The sequence below is a fragment of the Actinia tenebrosa genome, unplaced genomic scaffold (genome assembly GCF_029948245.1).
Source record: "Actinia tenebrosa isolate PJP-AT-01 unplaced genomic scaffold, QUT_ActTen_1.0 PGA_scaffold10__47_contigs__length_13832649, whole genome shotgun sequence".
Classification (NCBI taxonomy): Eukaryota; Metazoa; Cnidaria; class Anthozoa; order Actiniaria; family Actiniidae; genus Actinia; species Actinia tenebrosa.
The window spans coordinates 9,687,532-9,707,250 of NW_028292570.1; the positions used below are offsets into that span (position 1 = coordinate 9,687,532).

General features: G+C 38.0%; 1 protein-coding gene across 1 annotated transcript; it reads right to left on the reverse strand.

The window, feature by feature from the left end:
• Positions 1 to 529: 529 nt before the first annotated feature.
• LOC116289311 (WASH complex subunit 5) lies at positions 530 to 19,586 on the reverse strand. Its single transcript, XM_031696203.2, has 32 exons — positions 19,352 to 19,586; positions 18,692 to 18,798; positions 18,223 to 18,307; positions 17,672 to 17,772; positions 17,301 to 17,420; positions 16,635 to 16,707; positions 16,388 to 16,540; positions 15,816 to 15,929; positions 15,418 to 15,459; positions 14,709 to 14,835; positions 14,116 to 14,237; positions 13,648 to 13,777; positions 12,916 to 13,028; positions 12,364 to 12,471; positions 12,083 to 12,141; positions 11,620 to 11,695; positions 10,893 to 11,003; positions 10,434 to 10,511; positions 10,184 to 10,246; positions 9,217 to 9,297; positions 8,755 to 8,856; positions 7,980 to 8,159; positions 6,801 to 6,925; positions 6,443 to 6,605; positions 6,025 to 6,124; positions 5,113 to 5,192; positions 4,560 to 4,663; positions 3,915 to 4,044; positions 3,007 to 3,103; positions 2,451 to 2,610; positions 1,805 to 1,892; positions 530 to 1,571 (listed from the first exon to the last, which is right to left on the reverse strand). Exons 1-32 carry the CDS (start codon positions 19,574 to 19,576, stop codon positions 1,512 to 1,514), a joined length of 3,477 nt encoding a protein of 1,158 aa, XP_031552063.1. The 5' UTR covers positions 19,577 to 19,586; the 3' UTR covers positions 530 to 1,511.
• Positions 19,587 to 19,719: the final 133 nt, after the last annotated feature.

Below are 19,719 nucleotides of genomic sequence, written 5' to 3' on the forward strand. Positions count from 1 at the left end.
GTTATTACGCTTTCAGAAAATGTTTACTTTATCATATTATATACATATATTATACATTTGAAAAGAATCATAAAAGCCACCTATAATCAAAATTTGAAGGAAAAAAACATGGCAAAGTTTTGAGAAAATGGACCGACTGCTGCATGATGAAATGAAGTTTGAGGTCTAAATAAATACATTCTTTTCAAATTTCTACAAATATTTCTACATATTATTCTGTAAAGTCTTAGAAGAATATCTTAGGAAATCTTTCATTTTTTTCGACCAAAAATGCCTCTTGTTTACGAAGTAGGTCAACTTACACTTCGGCGATTTTCATCGTGAAATAGGGTGCACTTCGATGTCTTCTGGCCCTCTTATGAAGTCGGTGACCCCCATTTCTCTTTTGCTCACTGGACTTGTAGATTCATCTTTTTTCATCATGCAAAGTTTGAGGGGAAACATGGGGCACTTATTTACACGCGAACGTCCTTAAAGTATTTTTATGGAAATATACCATTTACTGAAAACAGATACTAAAATCTAACTATTGTTAGGGGGAATCATTTTTCCAATATTTATCATTGTTTTTTAAAAGTTTTTGATATATTTGTTTAGACATTAATTTTTATATTAAAATACCAATAGTTTTATTATAAAACTCTATACAACAATTATTTTTCCTAGATTTCTGATCATATATTTGAGATATCATAATTGTCAATGACTATTCATATATGATGACTAGCTAACTAATCTACTGTGATTGTTTCTTTTTGGAGCTGTGGCAGAGTGTTTTGAACATTTATGCACACCCTTCCTAGTCTACTTTGACTTTGACTGTTAGGGAGGGATTGGGGTAGTTGTTCACGTAATGACGGTATTGCATTGATCATTCTATTCAAGAGAATAAGGTACATATTCTTGACGAGAATAAGAAACAGAAACACAAGCCATTCCAGCTATTCTTGGATCTTGGAATGACCCATCTCCTATCGCTTTTCACCTATCGCCTTTTGCGTCCACAACCTCTTTTGAAATAGGTATATACCATGATACAAGACCAAATGATACTACCCCAGGCTAGGGTGTTTTGTCTATCGGCCAGTTTAAAAACCTCGGTCTTCATTCTCGTTTTCATAGGATGATACGATAATAATTATGGTAAAGGCAGAAATAAATCAAAACCTTCCATGTCTAGTTTTTTAAACCAAAAATACCGCTATTTCTGTAAGTCGGCCACTTTAAAATACGCTGTACAATTTAGTAGGGGAAGTACTCACGTGACGGCGATCACGCGACGGCCATCACGTGACAGGGAATCACGCGCCAGAGATCACGTGACAGGGGGATCACGTGACGGGGCCAAATAAAGTATGTAAAAGTAAACATTTCTGGGTTAATAACATGCAATATTGTGTTGATAAATTTTCTCCCTATGTAACTGTCGCCTGTGTTCCATCCGGCCTTTTCTTTCGGATGTCACGCAGGCTATGTAACTGTAGACTTACTGGACCTCTGCCGGTTGAGAATTAACTGACGTTTTGACGAAACTGATCAAAGATGTAGGAAGGAATGTGTGCCTCGATCGCCTACAACAGAAGAGAATATATAATGGTTTTAATGCGTGCGAAATAAGGATTAACAATATAAGAAACTATACCGACAGTAATTTGAATTACTCTCTGTATCGTTTATATTATTATTATTATATATTATATATATATTATTATTATATTATATTATATATATTATTATATCTCAAAATCCTTACTTATCAAGAAATAAGGATTGCTTTTAAATTAATATAATTATTCCTACTTACTTTTCTTTCCAGTTGACTGTATGACAAATAATCCTCCAAGAATATTAACATGTTCACTACCTCGGGCGGAAGATCACTTGTACGAGCACTGTATCGATCAAGCACATGGCAGATAATTTATATCAAAGCCGAAAACCTCATTTAAAAGAATAAAAGAATAACACCGCAGTTCACTGGAGTGACATAAAATAATGGAAGATCTCCGGGGGGGGGGGGGGGTAGCGCAAAGTATCGATTAAGACTACATGTCTAATCATGTCTTCCTAGATAAACTTAAAAAATTAGTATGTAGGGAATGACCCTCTATGCACGTTTTTCTTAATTTTTAATCTTTTGGTTTTGCGCAAATCTCTACCCCTAAACAGTGACCCCTAAGAGTAATTCTAGAAATCCTTATCACCTGAAATTCTGGGTTATCAAAGCAAATGGACGAATTAGTCTGCACTTTACGTAAAGGACAAAATCTAGGGAGGCTAAGGCTCATGTCAAACGTCGAATTTCACATGCGCGGAACCTAATGACATCAAAGAAGACCGCCTTGTTATCCATTGCTTCAATTAGGTTTGGCCCATGCGAAGCTCGACTTTGGACCTGATCCTAAGTAATCAAAAATAAGCAGTAAAATAGTTGATTCCACGTAACTTACTTAATAGCTGCTGCCTCGACAAGAGAGCGCACGTACTGTCCACAACAAGAAAAGAATTGCTCGGTGTACTCAGAGTGGAATTGCTTTAACAAGGTGATTATTCCTACTACAAATGGTGCACAATCGATCTGGTCTGTAGGTTTACGAGAAACCATTGTACCTGCAAGAAAATGAACAAAGAGGATAAGAGCGGAGGAGAGAAAGAGGGATGCATGGTATAGGCATAGGCTGGCATGTAAGCAGCAGAGCGGGAAGGCACGCAGCTAAGGGCGGAGGAGAGAAAGAGGTTCCATGGTATAGGCATAGGCTGGCAAGGTAAGTATGCAGAAACACAGACACTGCGGCACAAGGAAGTGATATTTCTTAACTACTTGGTGCAAGTGCACAATAAAAGAAGACCTCGCCCAAAGCCACGATATGGGATGTCAAGAGATAAAGAATTATAGCTACGGTCTAAAAATTTATTCAAATCATTAGTTCATTCTTTCTCGGTCTTATGGATGTAAAACCAAAAGTCAAAACTACTTGAAGCAAATTTTTGTAGTACTGCACTTACCGACACTTTTGACGTAAACGAGCTTAGGAAGCTGAGAAATGACACAAAGGAAATTGAGCAGAGAAAAAAAAGGGTACTTCTTGGTTGTCACGTAAATCTAGTAAAAAAACAGATAACACATTTATTATGATTTAGTAAAGATGAATAGAGTACTTGATTGAACCACGAATTAGAGCATGCTATACCGTCTAGCTGAAGAACGGGACAGATGCAATAACAACTCTTTACTATCAATAGGCGTCACTTCCGGTACTATATCTGTGTTTTGACTGGGGGCAATTAAAATTCATAAGCTTGGAGAATCTTTATAAGGTGGTACTATGTGTATCTTGATTTCGGGTTTCAGGTCATAGAAATAGTAAGATTGATACTTTAAGGACTTATTTTGACACGTTTTGACTTGACAGTCACCAGTTGCATATTGAATGCCCCCCAGTCAACTCCAACGAAAAGTCACGTGATTGATAGTAACAATAACCTACAACAAGGTAGACGATTGACTGTTAAGACCTGTGCTGGCTACTGATGGAATAACACGAACAAACGACTTGATGATATCGACAAGATATAGTATCGACAACGAAGTTTTATCGTCTCACAGAGTGACGAGCAGAATAACAATGTCTAACAAGGCACTGAGTCGTAAAGACTTGTGCAAATGAAGAACGCCAAGGAACAATTTAATATCAACTATTCTAGATAACGAATAGGCCTTTTACAATATAGATGCAAGATACGAAGCAATTGAAAGTTTATTTGCCATCCAGCAGAGCCTTCCCCAAGGGACCTTGAGGCCGCTGAATTGATTCGTTAGTAAAGGTTGTTTGTTGTAAAAGGCCTATTACCAACGATAGATTATCTACTGGCTAACAAGTCAAAAATGACTGATCGATCGTAGGTGGTAATACCTTGTTCAGAGGATTGTGTATCCCAGCCCATTCAAGATAAGTGGCTGCTTCAAACATCAATGGGTTGTCTTCTTTAGGGTAGGGTAGGGTTGGATCTTGATAATGTGCCTCGATGTCTCTCAATAAAGCCCTGTAACAAAGTAAAGCAAGGATCTTATAGCTAGAAGAAAAAATCCACTCCGATCATGGAAAGATATCTATAGGTTTGTAAGCCACTCGAAAATGGATATTTTATAAACATTTTTTAGCTATAAATGAAGTTCTCTTGAGTGGCACTACTCTCCCAAGTGGGAAGCCTGTGTTGCGCATTCCTTAAACGCAGAAGCCCGAACAATGAGTCCTCGAGTATTCAAGATGTAAATGACTAAATCAGGGCACGAAATCAACTTTTAAACCCACAAGCAAAATCTTGCTAATAAGTTTTGTTCTCATTAGCAAAAATTTCAAAGTCACTAGCGATCAAACGTTACTTGATGCGGGTTCTAAACTTTTCAGTCCTTCAATTTCTGGACTGTGGTCATACTCGCAAAACGTGGCTAGAAAAATTTTTTGTCACTCGCTAAATACAAAATTTCACCAGCATTTTGCGAGTTTGCGAGTGTTAATTTCGCGCCCTGAAAATGAAGCCTTTTGTTGTCCATTTACTTGTTAAATGTTTCCAAAGCGCTTCCCAAGATCTTAGAGTCAAATTTACAGGCACAGTTCAGCTCATTTGCGATCTGTCTTCTTATAAGCTGCATCTGGCCTACCTGAGGAGAGAAAATGTTCAGTAGTAGTAACTGAAGACTTGGGCGTTTTCATTTACTTCCACTATTGAATATCCGTTCGTTAGTGAGATATAAGCGCACTGAGACGTCAGGTATACTGCGCTATATAAGAATTTATCATCATCATTATAATTATTATCATCATCATCATCATCATTATTATAAAAGTTGTTTTACTTTTGACTATTAGACATTCACAACTGAAACAGTTTTTGAAATCATTCCAAAAGTACAAAATTTATTTTCTATTTTTTTGTATTCCCTTCATTTTCTGGTATTTCACTCTGGTATTTAATTAAAACACAGCCCCTTCATTCTAAGAAAAGCTGGAAAAATGAAAGGCAAAATAAAGTAAGAAAAATAATGAAAGCAACGACGAACTAAAAGTGAGGGACAAGAGGGAACTGTTGTTGTATTTTTTCTGTACTAACCTTCATTATCAACTCAGTGTACTGGGTCCAGAGTTTAGCGGTCCTCTGTGAGGCTGGGGGATACACCCTGTACGGACTCGCTACAATATGAACGCGAACACAAATTATAATAATCCAACTAAAATGAATAGATGTCACACTTGACACGAGGAAGTTGTTTCAGGGTTCGATTAAATTGATATTTGAATTCAGTTTGCCTTACAATGCTTCTCAATCACATTCGTGAATCGTACAATTTGCCATCGTGACGAATTAGGTTTTGGTGCACGTGCCCTTAAAGCTTTGCGTTTTCCGACAATGCTGGGAAACACTTTGATTGGCGTCCTCCAAAACTCTAACTATTATGTCTAGAATTTTTAAAGCCGTCTATACACGGGCAGGTTTTCCTTGATAAGTATCTTTGACAAGTTTCATTGCATCGTGTACTGAGACGGTTAGCAAGTTTCTTTGATAATTTTCAATTGACAAGGTTTTTTTGCTCGTGTAGGTGATAAACAAGTTTTCCTTGACAAGCATCTTTGACAAGTTTCATTGCATCGTGTACTGAGACGGTTAGCAAGTTTCTTTGACAATTTTCAATTGACAAGGTTTTTTTGTTCGTGTAGGTGATAAACAAGTTTTCCTTGACAAGCATCTTTGACAAAATTCATTAATCGTGTAGACGGTTAACAAGCTTTCTTCGACAATTTTCTTTTGACAAAGTTATCATTGCTCGGGTAGATTTAGCCTTAAGATGGAATGGCCCGGACACAGTACGGGAAGGCATGCAATAGTGTTTGTTAGTTCTTTCCTGTAATTCGAGAGTTGTTTTCCCTTCGAGTTCATTCGCGCCGCATTCATATTCATACTGAAGTCGTCTCAGTGTTGTGGCATTGAAATGTTTTATACCTGAGGAGAATTTATATAATTTACCTACTAAGCTCTTGACTGGTGTTAGACTCTTAGACAGACCCGTCAAAGTGTCCACTATTGACTTATCCTTCAGAGCAGCTTGAAGAAGGATTATGAACTTCTGCAATACGGCAAAAAAGGAATTTGTTAGCAAGTGAAAATTTGTTAGTCTGCAACTGCAGATTGTCTGGTTATAACAGTTGTCTTGGGAGAACAGGGAATTTTTGCCTATAAGGTTCGTTTTTGTCGTATGAAAAAAGTTTTCTATTGTTTGTACAAAAACGTTTTTCCCTGAAAACCTCGACCCATTTCCGTTTTAAATGCAACATTTTCCCGCGGCCATGTTTTTTTTCTTGGATAATTTGGCGCATGCGCAAAGGTTTTTTCGGCCCTGTTGCCATAGTTACCGCTTTCCCTTAGTGTAATTAAACACAGTTACCTGGATCTCTTTGACGATCATGAATGACAGCAGTTTATCAAGTCCTATCAGACCAAACGTGCCAACACTCTGCTGCAGCTGACGCAGAATCAGTAGGTTCATCGCTTCTTGTTTCGTCCTAGTGTCATACCAGGCCCCCATCTGGTCGATGTAACACGTGGTTCTAAAGGCATTAACAACAGCTGTTAAACAGGGCCGGCAAACCTTGATTTATGGGTATTATCGCCAATTAAGCCACACACTCCTATACAGTATATCTAACATGCTTTGTTTGGACGTGAGAAGGCCAATATAATCGAGATTTATATGAAACTAATATTAGACTATGTAAGAATGTGATTTACAGAGTTTTACTAACTTTGTGTCTGTGATTCGTAAAATCTCCCGCGCCAGTCTACCGATAAAATTCACAGACTCGTCCACCCGAGGGAACTTGGGAATGGGGATAGTAGTGGACTGGTAAATAGACTGCCAGTCAAGAACCTGAAAAGGAATAAAAGGTCAATTCAAAACAATCAAAAAATTTACTTTAAAATAAAAAACCATACATATATCCACTATACAATAAGAGAATAGATAATACAAAAAAGCAACCCTCCATACCACACACCCAACCCAACCATCCGTGCCACACACCCAACCCAACCCTCCGTGCCACACACACAACCCAACCCAACGTGCCACACACCCAACCCAACCACGTGCCACACACCCAACCCAACCCAACGTGCAACACACCAAACCCAACCATGTGCCACACACCCAACCAAACCCAACGTGCCACACACCCAACCCAACCACGTGCCACACACCCAACCCAACCCAACGTGCCACACACCCAACCCAACCCAACGTGCCACACACCCAACCCAACCCAACGTGCCACACACCCAACCCAACCCAACGTGCCACACACCCAACCCAACCCAACGTGCCACACACCCAACCCAACCCAACGTGCCATACACCCAACCCAACCCAACGTGCCACACACCCAACCCAACCCAACGTGCCACACACCCAACCCAACCCAACGTGCCATACACCCAACCCAACCCAACGTGCCATACACCCAACCCAACCCAACGTGCCACACACCCAACCCAACGTGCCACACACCCAACCCAACCCAACGTGCCATACACCCAACCCAACCCAACGTGCCACACACCCAACCCAACCCAACGTGCCATACACCCAACCCAACCCAACGTGCCACACACCCAACCCAACCCAACGTGCCACACACCCAACCCAACCCAACGTGCCATACACCCAACCCAACCCAACGTGCCACACACCCAACCCAACGTGCCACACTTCCAACCCAACCCAACGTGCCACACACCCAACCCAACCCAACGTGCCACACTTCCAACCCAACCCAACGTGCGAGGGAGAGCTAGGTTTTGAATTTGTGTTTCTAAACTGAAGGCTGTCTATAACCTTAAAAAACGAGTCGATTCGACAAAAATTGGGGAGTATATAGCCTCTCCCACTCAATCCCTCTCCACGGTCCCAGACATAAGCAACGAACCTTTTCTCTGAGGAAGCTATTGCATTCTTGTTCCACATTATAATTGATAATCCTGGATATCTCTTCCTGCCAAATCTTCAATCCATATATGTTGATGTAGTCTTGAATGTACTCGAACGACCGTCGAAACCCGTCCATCTTTCCACCCAGCTCCTTTAGCTTGATTGGCAGCTCACTGACCTAATCGTGTAATGTATTAAGGAATAAGAAGAAATGGTGTCTTATTTTGGGCGAAGCTTCCTTATTTCCCTTTAGTGTCATTTCTTCGTTTGGCGGTCACCGTTGAGATTAAGATTCCCGTTTTCCTTCCCGCAAACGGCAAACGTGACCACGTTTTCATCGTTTCCCTACATTTCACTTTACCTTTTGCAAACCTTCTCGACAAAGACAAGTATTCTTTTGTTTATCTACTACTTGGAGATTTTTTCGATTCCTTTTCACTAATTTTAAAGAATTTTTTAATGGTCAACTGACGTTTCACGTTTGCCGTAAACGAGAATCTTAAACTCTCTAATATGCTGTCTGTTATTCCCAAGAGGGTTGAAATGGAGAAGCATCACGATCCATACGAATGAGGAATCCAGGGACGGTGAAGGGAGTAGTTAGACACCTCATTACTCATAAAAAATATTCTCCTCGCTTTAATTCAAACCCATCCCCTCCATCCTTTATTCACTCGTTTTTCCTTGAAGAGAAAAATGGGTAATTGATGCCAAAAGAAAAAAAAAAGGCATTTCTTGGTACTTATATCTACCCCGCATTTCATGATACATACCTTGGCCCTTGGGTTGAAGATTAACCCTTGATGTAACGCCATAGCTACTTGTCGTACCAGTTCTTTCCTGATACCATCCTCAAGCAACTGTTTGGGATCGACCTATATTTAATTGAATGAGGTGGTCTTGTTACTGGATAAGGTTTGAAAGTTGTAGGGAATTTTTCTAACGAAAGATAGTTCACGAGTAAACAGGAAAATGCGATCATATATAATAGAATGAGGAAACAAAGAACAACATTGAGGCTGTTCTATTCTATAACTTATGAGCATGGTGTAGCTGCAAGAAAGTATGTCTTCTTGCCCAGAAATCACTTGAAAATGTTGGAAATTGCATCTGTGAGAAACGTGCGCCTTGTGCATGAGCACTTTTCAATACTCCCCCCCCCCCCCCTCCCCTCCCTCTTGGAGGTTACGATAAACGATCTGCAAAGTAGATGCAAATAACAAGTTGCTATTTACCTTGATGATGCCAACAAGAGTAGTTTTCATCATCAGGATGCCCTCAGTGAAGACTGAAATGGCATGAGTGAGCTTGGCGATCTAAACAAACAAACAAACAACCTGAATGAGTGATATGCACTTATGACGAATTATACAAGTGATTTTATCTCAGGGTTCGTGCTACATTTTCGTTGCAAAATTCAAGGACTTTTTAAGCACTTTTCAAGCACAAAAGTTCAATTTTCAAGGACAAAGTTTTTTGTATTACAACGTGGTTTAAACATTGATTCAATGTTACAGTGTTACAGTTACAGTTACGCATTCTTACCAGAAGTACCCAGATATTCAGCTATTATATTCAATATTCAATTTTAATCGTTATTTATTTCAAAAGGAAAGTTAGAAATTGCACTAAGCTTGCATTCAATTCAAGGAATATTCCAGGAGTATGGCGTTTTCCCCTATTTTCAAGAGCTTTCCAAGCGCCCTTAAAAACGTGTTTTCAAGTCAAGGACTTTTCAAGGATTTCAAGGAGTAGCACGAACCCTGTTATCTGCCATATTGGATGGCAAGTGTAGCTTTCATAACAACAAAGTAGTGACAGTAACCAATTATAAACAACTTGTATCTGGTAATTTCTTTTCTTTCTATAAGATATCTAAACATCTGGGCCCAGTTGTACGAAGGGTGGATAACGTCATCCAACGGACAAATCCTTGTCCAGTGGACAAATCGATGCTATTATCCAATACATTCATCCACTGGATAAGATTTATCTGTCAGATAGCGCTATTACTCTTCTTACAACCGGGCCCTGAAGTTATGAAAGTTATATTTCAAAGATTTGAATCTAATTATTTGAGGGCACTTATTGTGATTTTAGAGTGCTACTTTCATGCACCTCCTTACCCCCTGTCCCTTTGAATTGCATTATTCCCTCTGATGCAACAGGAGCTGTGTGTTGAGAAAATATGTGAATACATACCTGATATCGTTCATCAAACTGTGCATATTCACGAAGCTTGTCTTTCTCTAATCTCGTAGGAACCTAAAAGAGATGTGGAGAAACTAAAGAACTAGAACTACGTTCATTAACAGTCACCATCCAATTTCAGTGTGGACACATGTTAACTGAGGTTCCATGTCTTGTGAACCAAGGTCAGTGTCACTGTTCTTGTCAACTGTCAATGTGCTCTTGCCCATGTAACATGAAAATCATGAATGGCTTGACTTACCTCTTTGATGCTGTGTGTCTGTAAGCGAATAATGGAATCTAGCAGGCCAAACATGGTTTCTGGGATGATTTGAAGTACCTAAGGGTCAAATATATGGAATACTGATAATCAAGATAATCAAGAGACACACATACGAACATTAATTTTTTCTATACAAGGCAAGCTATAGTTTAATGGGTAGCAGCCTGTGGGAATGGAGATTAAAACAAAAAGACAATTGATTACAAAATGTTGTGCGGTGTTAAATTTCTTTTTTTTTTTTTTTTTTTTTTTTTTTTTTTTTGAATTAGTCATACTCTCAACTCAAGAACTCTTTATTTTTTTAATAGCATGTAATTTCCCCTTAAATGTGGGAAAACCTTGATATTTTAAAATACCTAATGTAAAATTCCAGTATCTGCTCACGCTAAAAACATCCCTCTTATATACTCTCTTCAGTCTTTGTCTCACTTTACTAACCTTTCTGACATAGGCCACTAGTTCACCTGAATAGTATTGAGACACACTGACAAGATCAGGACTGTTTGCCTGGCTGATACGAACCAGAGGAAGGTCCATTCCTGATGCCATCTGTTAGAAAACATGCATGTATACTGTTATCTAATCTATAGTACAGCATGCTTGATCAATCAATCAACCAATCAATCTTTATTTAGTACCAAAATTCAGCAAAATTACATACACTAAACAACAAAAATACAGAAAATTGGTACAAGCAAGCCGTAATAGCCATTAAAATTAACATTTTCTATGGGTTCTCTGGCTTTTCTCCAAAAGCTGTGAGTTAATTAGCAATTCCCTGTCAGACTTGGATTAACCCCACTCAGAGGTTGTTTCAGGGTTTTAATTTTTGTTTTTTACCAATTATTTATGCTCCGAGGTTGTTTCAGGGTTCGATCTGTGAGATAGCTGTGCCCCAACTTTGATCAGCCCAGGGGTAATTATAGCTTGTTTTAAGGAAATGGATATGTGAAATAGCCATGCCCCGACTTTGATCAGCCCAGGGGTAATTATAACCTGTTTTAGGGAAATTAATCTGTGAGTTAGACATGCCCTGATTACGATCAGCCCAGCAGTTGTTTCTGGGCATCAATAAAATTTGATTTGAATGTTTGAAGGGTTACAGTTTATACTCTTTTTCTGGATGATGCAGAGCTTGGACAACAAGCCTAGAGATGTGGCGTACCTTAAGAAATGTTGCTCTAAGTTTCTGCACAAGGGATGGATTTGCTTTGATTCCTTGTTGCATGAAACCTGAGTAACTACAAAATAGAAAATGTGTTTATGAAGAGACAATGCCTTAGAATAATCACTTCTCTAGCATGCACACGTTATTACACAGAGACCCCATAACCCTTCTCATCCCCATCACACACCATCCCACACCCTTCCCACCCCCATCACACCCCATCTCACACCCCTCCCACCCCCATCCCACACCCTTCCCACACCCTTCCCACACCCTTCCCAACCCTTCCAACCCCCATCACACCCCATCCCACCCCATCCCACACCCTTTCACACCCTTCCCACCACCATCAGTATTTTGCTGGGACAAAATTAGATTTCCATTTGTAATGCTTGTTTAACGTTTAGTGCTAAAGTAAAAGTGATATCAAACAAGAAAAATAAAGTTGCATACAGCCTACCTGTCAATGATTGTCCAAGCATAAGAGAGGTCAGCAACTAACTGGATTGTTATCAAAACCTTATTAAAAAGATACAAAATTTAGCAGTCATATTTACAGTTAATTTGACAAGCCAGATGGCCAAGAAGGAAAACTAACATGATTGAATCAATGAAAAAGGTCACACAATTTGTTGACCCAAAGCAATAATAACCCTTTTGAGTACTAAAGTAGAAATTTTAAAATTCCACCAACCAAGTGTACATGCATGTGCATGTGTAAAACAATTTCAAGAACTGTACCTCTTCCTTGATATTGATTGTCCTGATCATCTGATGGAGAAACTGCCTTGTTTCAAGAAGAAACTGCCGAACTTGTAAATTACTTTCAAGCTGATGGAACTCTTGGACCTAAAATAAATATAAAAGATGCATAAAGGCCGTTTTAGACGGTACGATTTTCGTCTACAACTATTGTATACGACACGCTCACGCCATCCTACAACTCCAGTCGTAGCGTGTAAATCAAGCCTACAACTTGCCTACGACAGACGCGAGCATGTTGCATACGATAGTTGTAGGCAAAAATCATACCTTCTAAACCGGCCTTAAGACAACTAGGACATAAACTAGATGTATTTTGAACTGAGAGGATGAAGTAAAATCACTGAAGTACTGTAACTTGAACACTGTCTTTGTTTGTTATTATCATTATTGCCAGCATAAATGGTGCAAGGCAACTAAAATGGAGTAACAGTGAATATAGGGTCCAAGTGAATCATTTAAGTAAGATCATAGTAGTGAATAAAAGCAAGATTAGAACAGTGATGAAAAAAATGGTTGTGTTGTACATACTTCTTCCAAAGCTTGAATCAGTTGTACCATTTTTCGACCAGCAGAAGTTGAATCATCATAATCAAGAGAAGTGATTTGGTTGGACATCTCTCTGAACCAGGCCTGTAAGTTTTCTACACAAAAAAAAAGCAAGGTGAATATCATGATCCTTTACTTTAGAACATTAGTAAACTGTTTTCCAAGTTTACATCATTATAATCCTGATAAAACTTCAAAAAGCCTAAAAAATTCAGAACATGCAATAGTTTAAGTCAATTGAGATAATTTATCATTTGAGAACATGTGAACATCATTCCCTTGAGTATGATTTCTTTGTTTACCCTGGGCTTAAAATAACAACTGGTCACTGGGCAATGTCTGCCCAGAACTGGGGCTTGTTGGGTCAAATGTTTGCCTTGTCAGTCATTTTGACCAATAAGGTTCAGGCAGATGAAAGAGGTACTGTATGACCAACCTAAAACTACTATGGTTATTTTAAGCCCTGTTTACCAGTAACACATATACTTGAGAAGACAAACAAATAATAAGTAAATGTAAATCAAAAAAAACTTATTCTTAAACATGGTCCAAAATGAAGGGTAAACAATTTAACTTCCAAACTCAAAAGTCAATCTAAGAATAGAATCTAGTGTACATAACTGTAGACTAACAAAGGAATAAAGAAATATTTCTTTATTATAATTATTACTCATCATGCACCATCATCACAGACAGTGCTACTGTACTCCTTACCATTTTTCTCAATTCTTGTCAGTGGTTTTGTGCCTGAAAATACTTCAGACAACTCATCCATTCTTTCAATTCCCTCTTTCTTATTCTTTTCCCAGTTCCCCTGTTTCTGTGATAACATCATTTTGAACATCTGCAGCAAAAAATCAATCAAGAAGCGCATTAACCAATATAACCCACCAATGACCTACTAATGCCCTATGAATATCAAAAAACCTGTTACATAAACCTATCGTCCTTGCTCATCATGGCAGAAAGGGCCTTCCTTAGGCTCTACCTACATGTACATGTAACACTCTTACTGACATCCAACAAAATCTATCCAAATCTGATTGATCTAATATCTGATTGTGAACCAATGACAACCTTTCAAAACAACATTGTGTACCAATAGAGCTTGGGACTAATTCTTTATCATTTTTAATTCATCTCATATAATATTAACCAAGAGTTTTGTGATTCAAGAATTACCTCTTTGAGTTTCAACTCAAACTGTGCAGTGTTCAACAACAGTTCAAAAACTGCCCTTGGGGAGTACCCTGAGGAGGTGACTATGTCTCTGATGGCACGGCATTTCTTGTTGTTATCAAATACTGAAGGAAAAAAAATGAGGTACCAGCTAAGATTGGATCCTAGTTGGTCAGGGGCATAAAAATCAGGGTTTCATTAAAATGATAGCCAGTCATCAGACAATGCCGCAATGATAGTTAAATGGTTGGCCTTTATTATAAGTCCTGTAAATACACTAAAGAAAAAATAAAAAACAAACACAATTTTAAAACAATTTTTATCTTTCACCAAGAAGCATATTCTGCTGGTCTTATGCTGTAGGAGGGAGGAAGGGAAAGAGGAAGGGAAGGAGGAAGGGAAGGAGGAAGGGAAGGAGGAAGGGAAGGAGGAAAGGAGGGATGGAAGAATGGAGGGAGGGGGAGGGAGGACTTACAGGTATTACCCATTACCAGGTCAGAATTGGGGAGAATGCTCCACTAACTGAGCAAAATTCCCTGGCTTAAACTACCATGAACTATAACAACCAGGCTGCATTACTTAATGGTTTTACTTACCATCACACGTGTGAAGGATAAGCCATCTTAATGTGACATTGCAATCTCTTAAACAATTCATTAACTTAGGGATATGGTCCAGAACATACTCCTCAACAAGAAAGCCTTCTCTCAAGTAGTTCAACACCTGAACAACAAAAAAATGAAAAAGCCAAGAAAAAATCTTTCATTCATTGCTGCTGAAATTTCTATTAAAAGTCCTTGGTGTCACAGACCCCTTCAAAATCACCTTGGATGTTGCGTTAACACGATACACAATTAATGACACATCTCATAAATGAGATTTGCGCATTTTGGGAGTTTTTTATTCTTGTTAGCCTTGTATCCAAAATCGTTTTCAAAGAGGTTACATGGAGTCGTTATTTTCATAAATGTGATTGTAGTTGTAGTTAAAGTTGTTATTATATTCTGGTGTTATTTTTTAAGATGCGTACCTAATATCCACTACAACTCCCATCCCCTCCCATTTATTTTATTCGTACTATTCTTCAACTTTTCGACTTTTATAGTGCTCTGCTGTCCTTGCCCCATACCACAAGAACCTTCTAAAAAGAAAGTCTGAATACGAGGCATACTGTACCTCCTTCAAAACCCTTCCCATTCTTTTGTACATGTAGCTTTTAACCCCTCTTACAGTATGAGAAGATATGGATATTGAAATACAAAATAATAAAGATAAATGTTGAGCTATATATATATGAAATCTCACCTCTCCATTTAAGTTCTGGACTTTGGCATTTCTTTTGGTTGACTTAAAAGAAAAGAAAAATTATAATTGTCATTCATCAGAATTTTTTACAAATTTTCCTTGTACAAGTAAAATGTAAAGAAATACTAGTATTGACTAGGTGACTACTGCCATGTTTAAACCCTGTACACAAGTGTATTATTAAAAATAGCCATTCTAAAGTTGAGGAGAAAACTAAGTCCAGTTGGCAATTGCAGCTTGCATTGTGGGGCTGTTTCATATTAGCGGACATATTTCCAAGATGATGTCAATTTTGTCTCCTACAACAGCCCCACAATGCACTGCAAAGCTAACTCAACCCAGTTTCCTCCTCAACCTTAGAATGACTAAACAAGCCAATACCAAAGATAAGGACTTACCAATGACCTGATGTTGTTAATATCCAAGGTGTTGTTGAGTGCTGTTTTAGCAGCTTTGTATGGTTCCCAGGCATCAACAAGATTGACAACTATACCCATATAAATACTTATAACCTTGAAGGATTAACAGAAAACACAATATGGTTAACGATACCTTCAATTTGTTAATTAATTTCCCTCAGCCTAGAGAATTAGCCATCCAGATTGCTCATGTCACTGTATCTTATGCCAAAATTCCCAATTTTTGATCAAAACATTGATAATGGTTAGCTAACAAGGCTGCAAATACAGTAAGTGCCAGTCATCAGGCAAATGTTACAAAAAACCTCTGGCCGGTCAAATACCATGCTAATCAAAAAAATATTTGCAACCTTGGCTAATTTTCATTTGAATTTGCAGAATATTAATTTCATGTTCAGTTCATCTTAGAAAGGAATAATGAGTTTTAATATGTGTTAGTTTGTAATGTTTTTGTTTACTTAATTGACGCAGGTACTCATGAATATTTTGAATCTCAAAATCAGGCTAACCCTGATTAAACGAGTCTGTCAACAACTCCAACAGTGACCTACCCAGTTGTCTGGAAAGTGCTTGTCTACAATCTCTCTCATTTTAGCCTGCTGGTTATGTAAGATATCAGGAGCAAAGTACAATATGACATATAGCATGGATGCTTGTGTTGCCAGGGCTGTGCTTCTGTGTTCGGGAAGAGGATAAGCTGAAATCTAATGACATCATAACATAACATAAACATTTTACAGTATATTTTTTTATTATTAATTAAAGCAAGAACAATACTGTATTAAATCATTAATCTACCTGATTATAGATGTCGTCAGATCGCAATCGTCCAATTAACATGTCAACAAATGTAGCTGAAACTGGCTCACGGCTAGTAACAAAAAAAATATGTTAACTTAATATATCAAAATACGAATCCTTGGAAACTTTTTGTAAATTTTCCTGAAGGGTTGGGGGCAGAGAGAGATAATTGATAATTTCCAGAACTACATATGATAACTAACTCCCAGTTGGCTATGTTGGTTGGGCACCAGACTATTGATGACGAGGTCATGGGTTCAAGCATAGTTAATGGAACGGAATGGTTGGGAAACCTATTGTTCTAGGTTTTTATTCGACTTTATCCATCGTTATATGATGTTGACCCTTTTTTCATGCTTTCGTATTTATCATCTAATAACTTAACTGTATCTGTGTAGAAATATTTATTCGCATGGTTTTTGGTCATTGAATGAAAGCTTTCACTTTCAAAATGTTCGTACATGAAAATAATAAGGAAATGAGTATTTTCAGCCATACTTGCTTTGGTTCATTGTGCACAAGGTCAGTATCACGTGATGGTACGGTTCAACATCAAACGCAAAACAATAGCTTTGTTCTATAGAGTTTCCAAACCATTCCACTCCATTAACTATGGTTCAAGCCTATAATATACTCTATGATATAAAATACTTAAAATCCAACCTAAAGTAGTCCTCTGGGTACTTTAGTGGTCTCTTGGCAGTAGTTGCTACAGAGAACCCTGTGCTACGTAACAGCTTACAAACATCATCCAGATTAGAATCAACATCCGCTCTGGCAGCACTGTCAATCAAAACAAGGGTAAAAATATGTCATTATATGAAAAGCATGAAAATTGAAAATCTAATACTTTGCTTACACACTAACATGTAAGGTGACTTGGTTTTTTGAGGGACAATATGAAGTAAGGTTTGGGTGTTAACAAATAATAATTATTATTATAAAAATACAGGTATTACCCTGTATATTTTTATAAAATATATCAAATTTCCATGGATAAATATTACTCAACTACTGTATGTTGACTCACATACCAGTATCTGTTGTATGACACCAACATTCTCTCTCTTATATCACCATCAAACTTCATGTCAATGACCATCAGCATTATCCCATAAAGGTAAAGACTTTCACACTACAATGGATCCAATGTATAATTCTATCAATAATAATTGTAATTATAACATCGCCACATGCAAAAGTATATTTAAAGCGTACTTCTAAGCGAGGGCTTTCATACCTTAAACTGTTATATTTTGATGCAAACCTAGCTGGTTTTACCAAAAAAGGCATGTAAATGCTAGTTTGGCACTGCAAAGTCATGCATAGAAGTATGCAAATAAATTCAATGTGGTCATACTTTTGCACGTTGCACTGTACTGTGTTATGATCCTCTAATTACCAATAGGTTGTGGGGTACAAGCACATATGCCAGGACTACAAAAACTAACTTGGAGACCTAGTAAAATTCATTCAACCCAAACAGGGGGTCTTTTAAAAGCTTTTGGTAAATTAAGCAAACAAGAGATGCTTATAATCAGAGCAATAATCATGTGCATTATAAATAATGATGCTGATGACTTACCATGATTTGTTTGCCATCTTCATTTAAAAGAACACTGTCTAATGTCTGTTGTATAAAGACCCCCTCATCAAGATCCTCTAGAAACCTAAATTTATTCATCAGTTATGCAAATGTTACTTGATTTTGCACATTTTTGAAAAAATAGCCAGACCAAAATATTTACCAAGGAGGCAAGAGTGGCCAACTGGAGTGGGGAGCAACTAGTGGGATTCGTGGCATGCCCGCCTAAAAATAAATTTGGAATTGAGGCCCTTGGAAATGCGATTTTATGAGTTGCTTGCCTCATAGTGGCTATGACACTGGATGTTTTCCTATAAACTGCCCAGAAATTGTTTGGAATATTTAGCTATCAGTAAATGGCCAACCACAAGAAACATTAACTCAGGTCCACGTTGTTTGAATTTGCTAAAGTTTTGATGCAAAAAGTTGTTAAAAAAACATAAAAGAAGAGCTAGCATTTAAAAATTACCTGTTTAGATCTACTACATATTTGTGAACACTCTCAAATGCTTTATAAAATCTAGTGAGTATGTCAAGATGATTCTCTCTCAGTTCATCATCAAGATCTTGTAGTTCCTGCAAGACATACAAATTATATAAATGTTGTTAGCCTGAGAAAACAAGTTTTCTTTTGCTATACCCAACCTCATACCTCAGTGTTTTTGTGGGGGGGGGGGGGGGGGGGGGGGGTTGGGCCGTCTGTTTTCTCAGGCGAATAAATTGTGACACCTACCCAAAGTAAACCTTATAGTTATATAGTTTTTAAAAGTACCTCCAAAAGTTCTACGCAGAAAAGCCTTTCCCTTATGGCATGATATATGGCACGATAGAAAGTAAAATCCAAGAATAAAATAAAGATTTGCAGGGGAATTTCTGTAACCCAAGTAACAGAAGAGATATATAAATTGAAATGTTTTGCCATGATACATAAATATTAAAAATAAATAATGGTGCATAGGGAGGGGAGGGGGGAGGAGGGGTTGTCACAGGGTGTCACCAACAAGAAAGTATACTTCCAACCAACTAACATGTTAACAACTAAAAATATTATACATAACACATACCTTTTACTAAACAAGACAAACTCAAAAAGAAACAAGTAGTAAGACAAACGTCAAAGAAAACATACCGGCTTGGAGTTGATTTTGTTCTCGTAATAATCTGGTCCCTTGAAATACGAAAAGTCTGACAAGATTTCTCCATATTTTTCTTTCTCTTCTCTAGTTTCTAGCTTGAAAACTGGTGGAATGAAGTCGGACAGTCGAAGTAGTTCTGCAATAATTGCATTTCCTCGACTAACAAGCTTCAAAATGGTTTGTCCACAAGCGTTATTTTCAGCAAGGAAGTCCACCATCTTGGATGGATGGATATGAATATTCACGTGACGATCAATCCCGATTTATGCCCGAAAATACCGAATGTAACGAGTGTGTTCCGAATTAACGCTAGCTCTTTCGTGTAAGAATCGACCATCTATCGGAACTAATATTCCCGTGA

Coding starts and splice junctions, on each gene's coding strand:
- LOC116289311 (XM_031696203.2), bottom strand. CDS start 19,576: ATGGTGGACTTCCTTGCTGAAAATAACGCTTGTGGACAAACCATTTTG. Junction 12,472..12,915: donor TGATTCAAGCTTTGGAAGAA/GTATGTACAACA, acceptor TATTTATTTTAG/GTCCAAGAGTTCCATCAGCT. Junction 10,512..10,892: donor TAGTGGCCTATGTCAGAAAG/GTTAGTAAAGTG, acceptor TTTGACCCTTAG/GTACTTCAAATCATCCCAGA.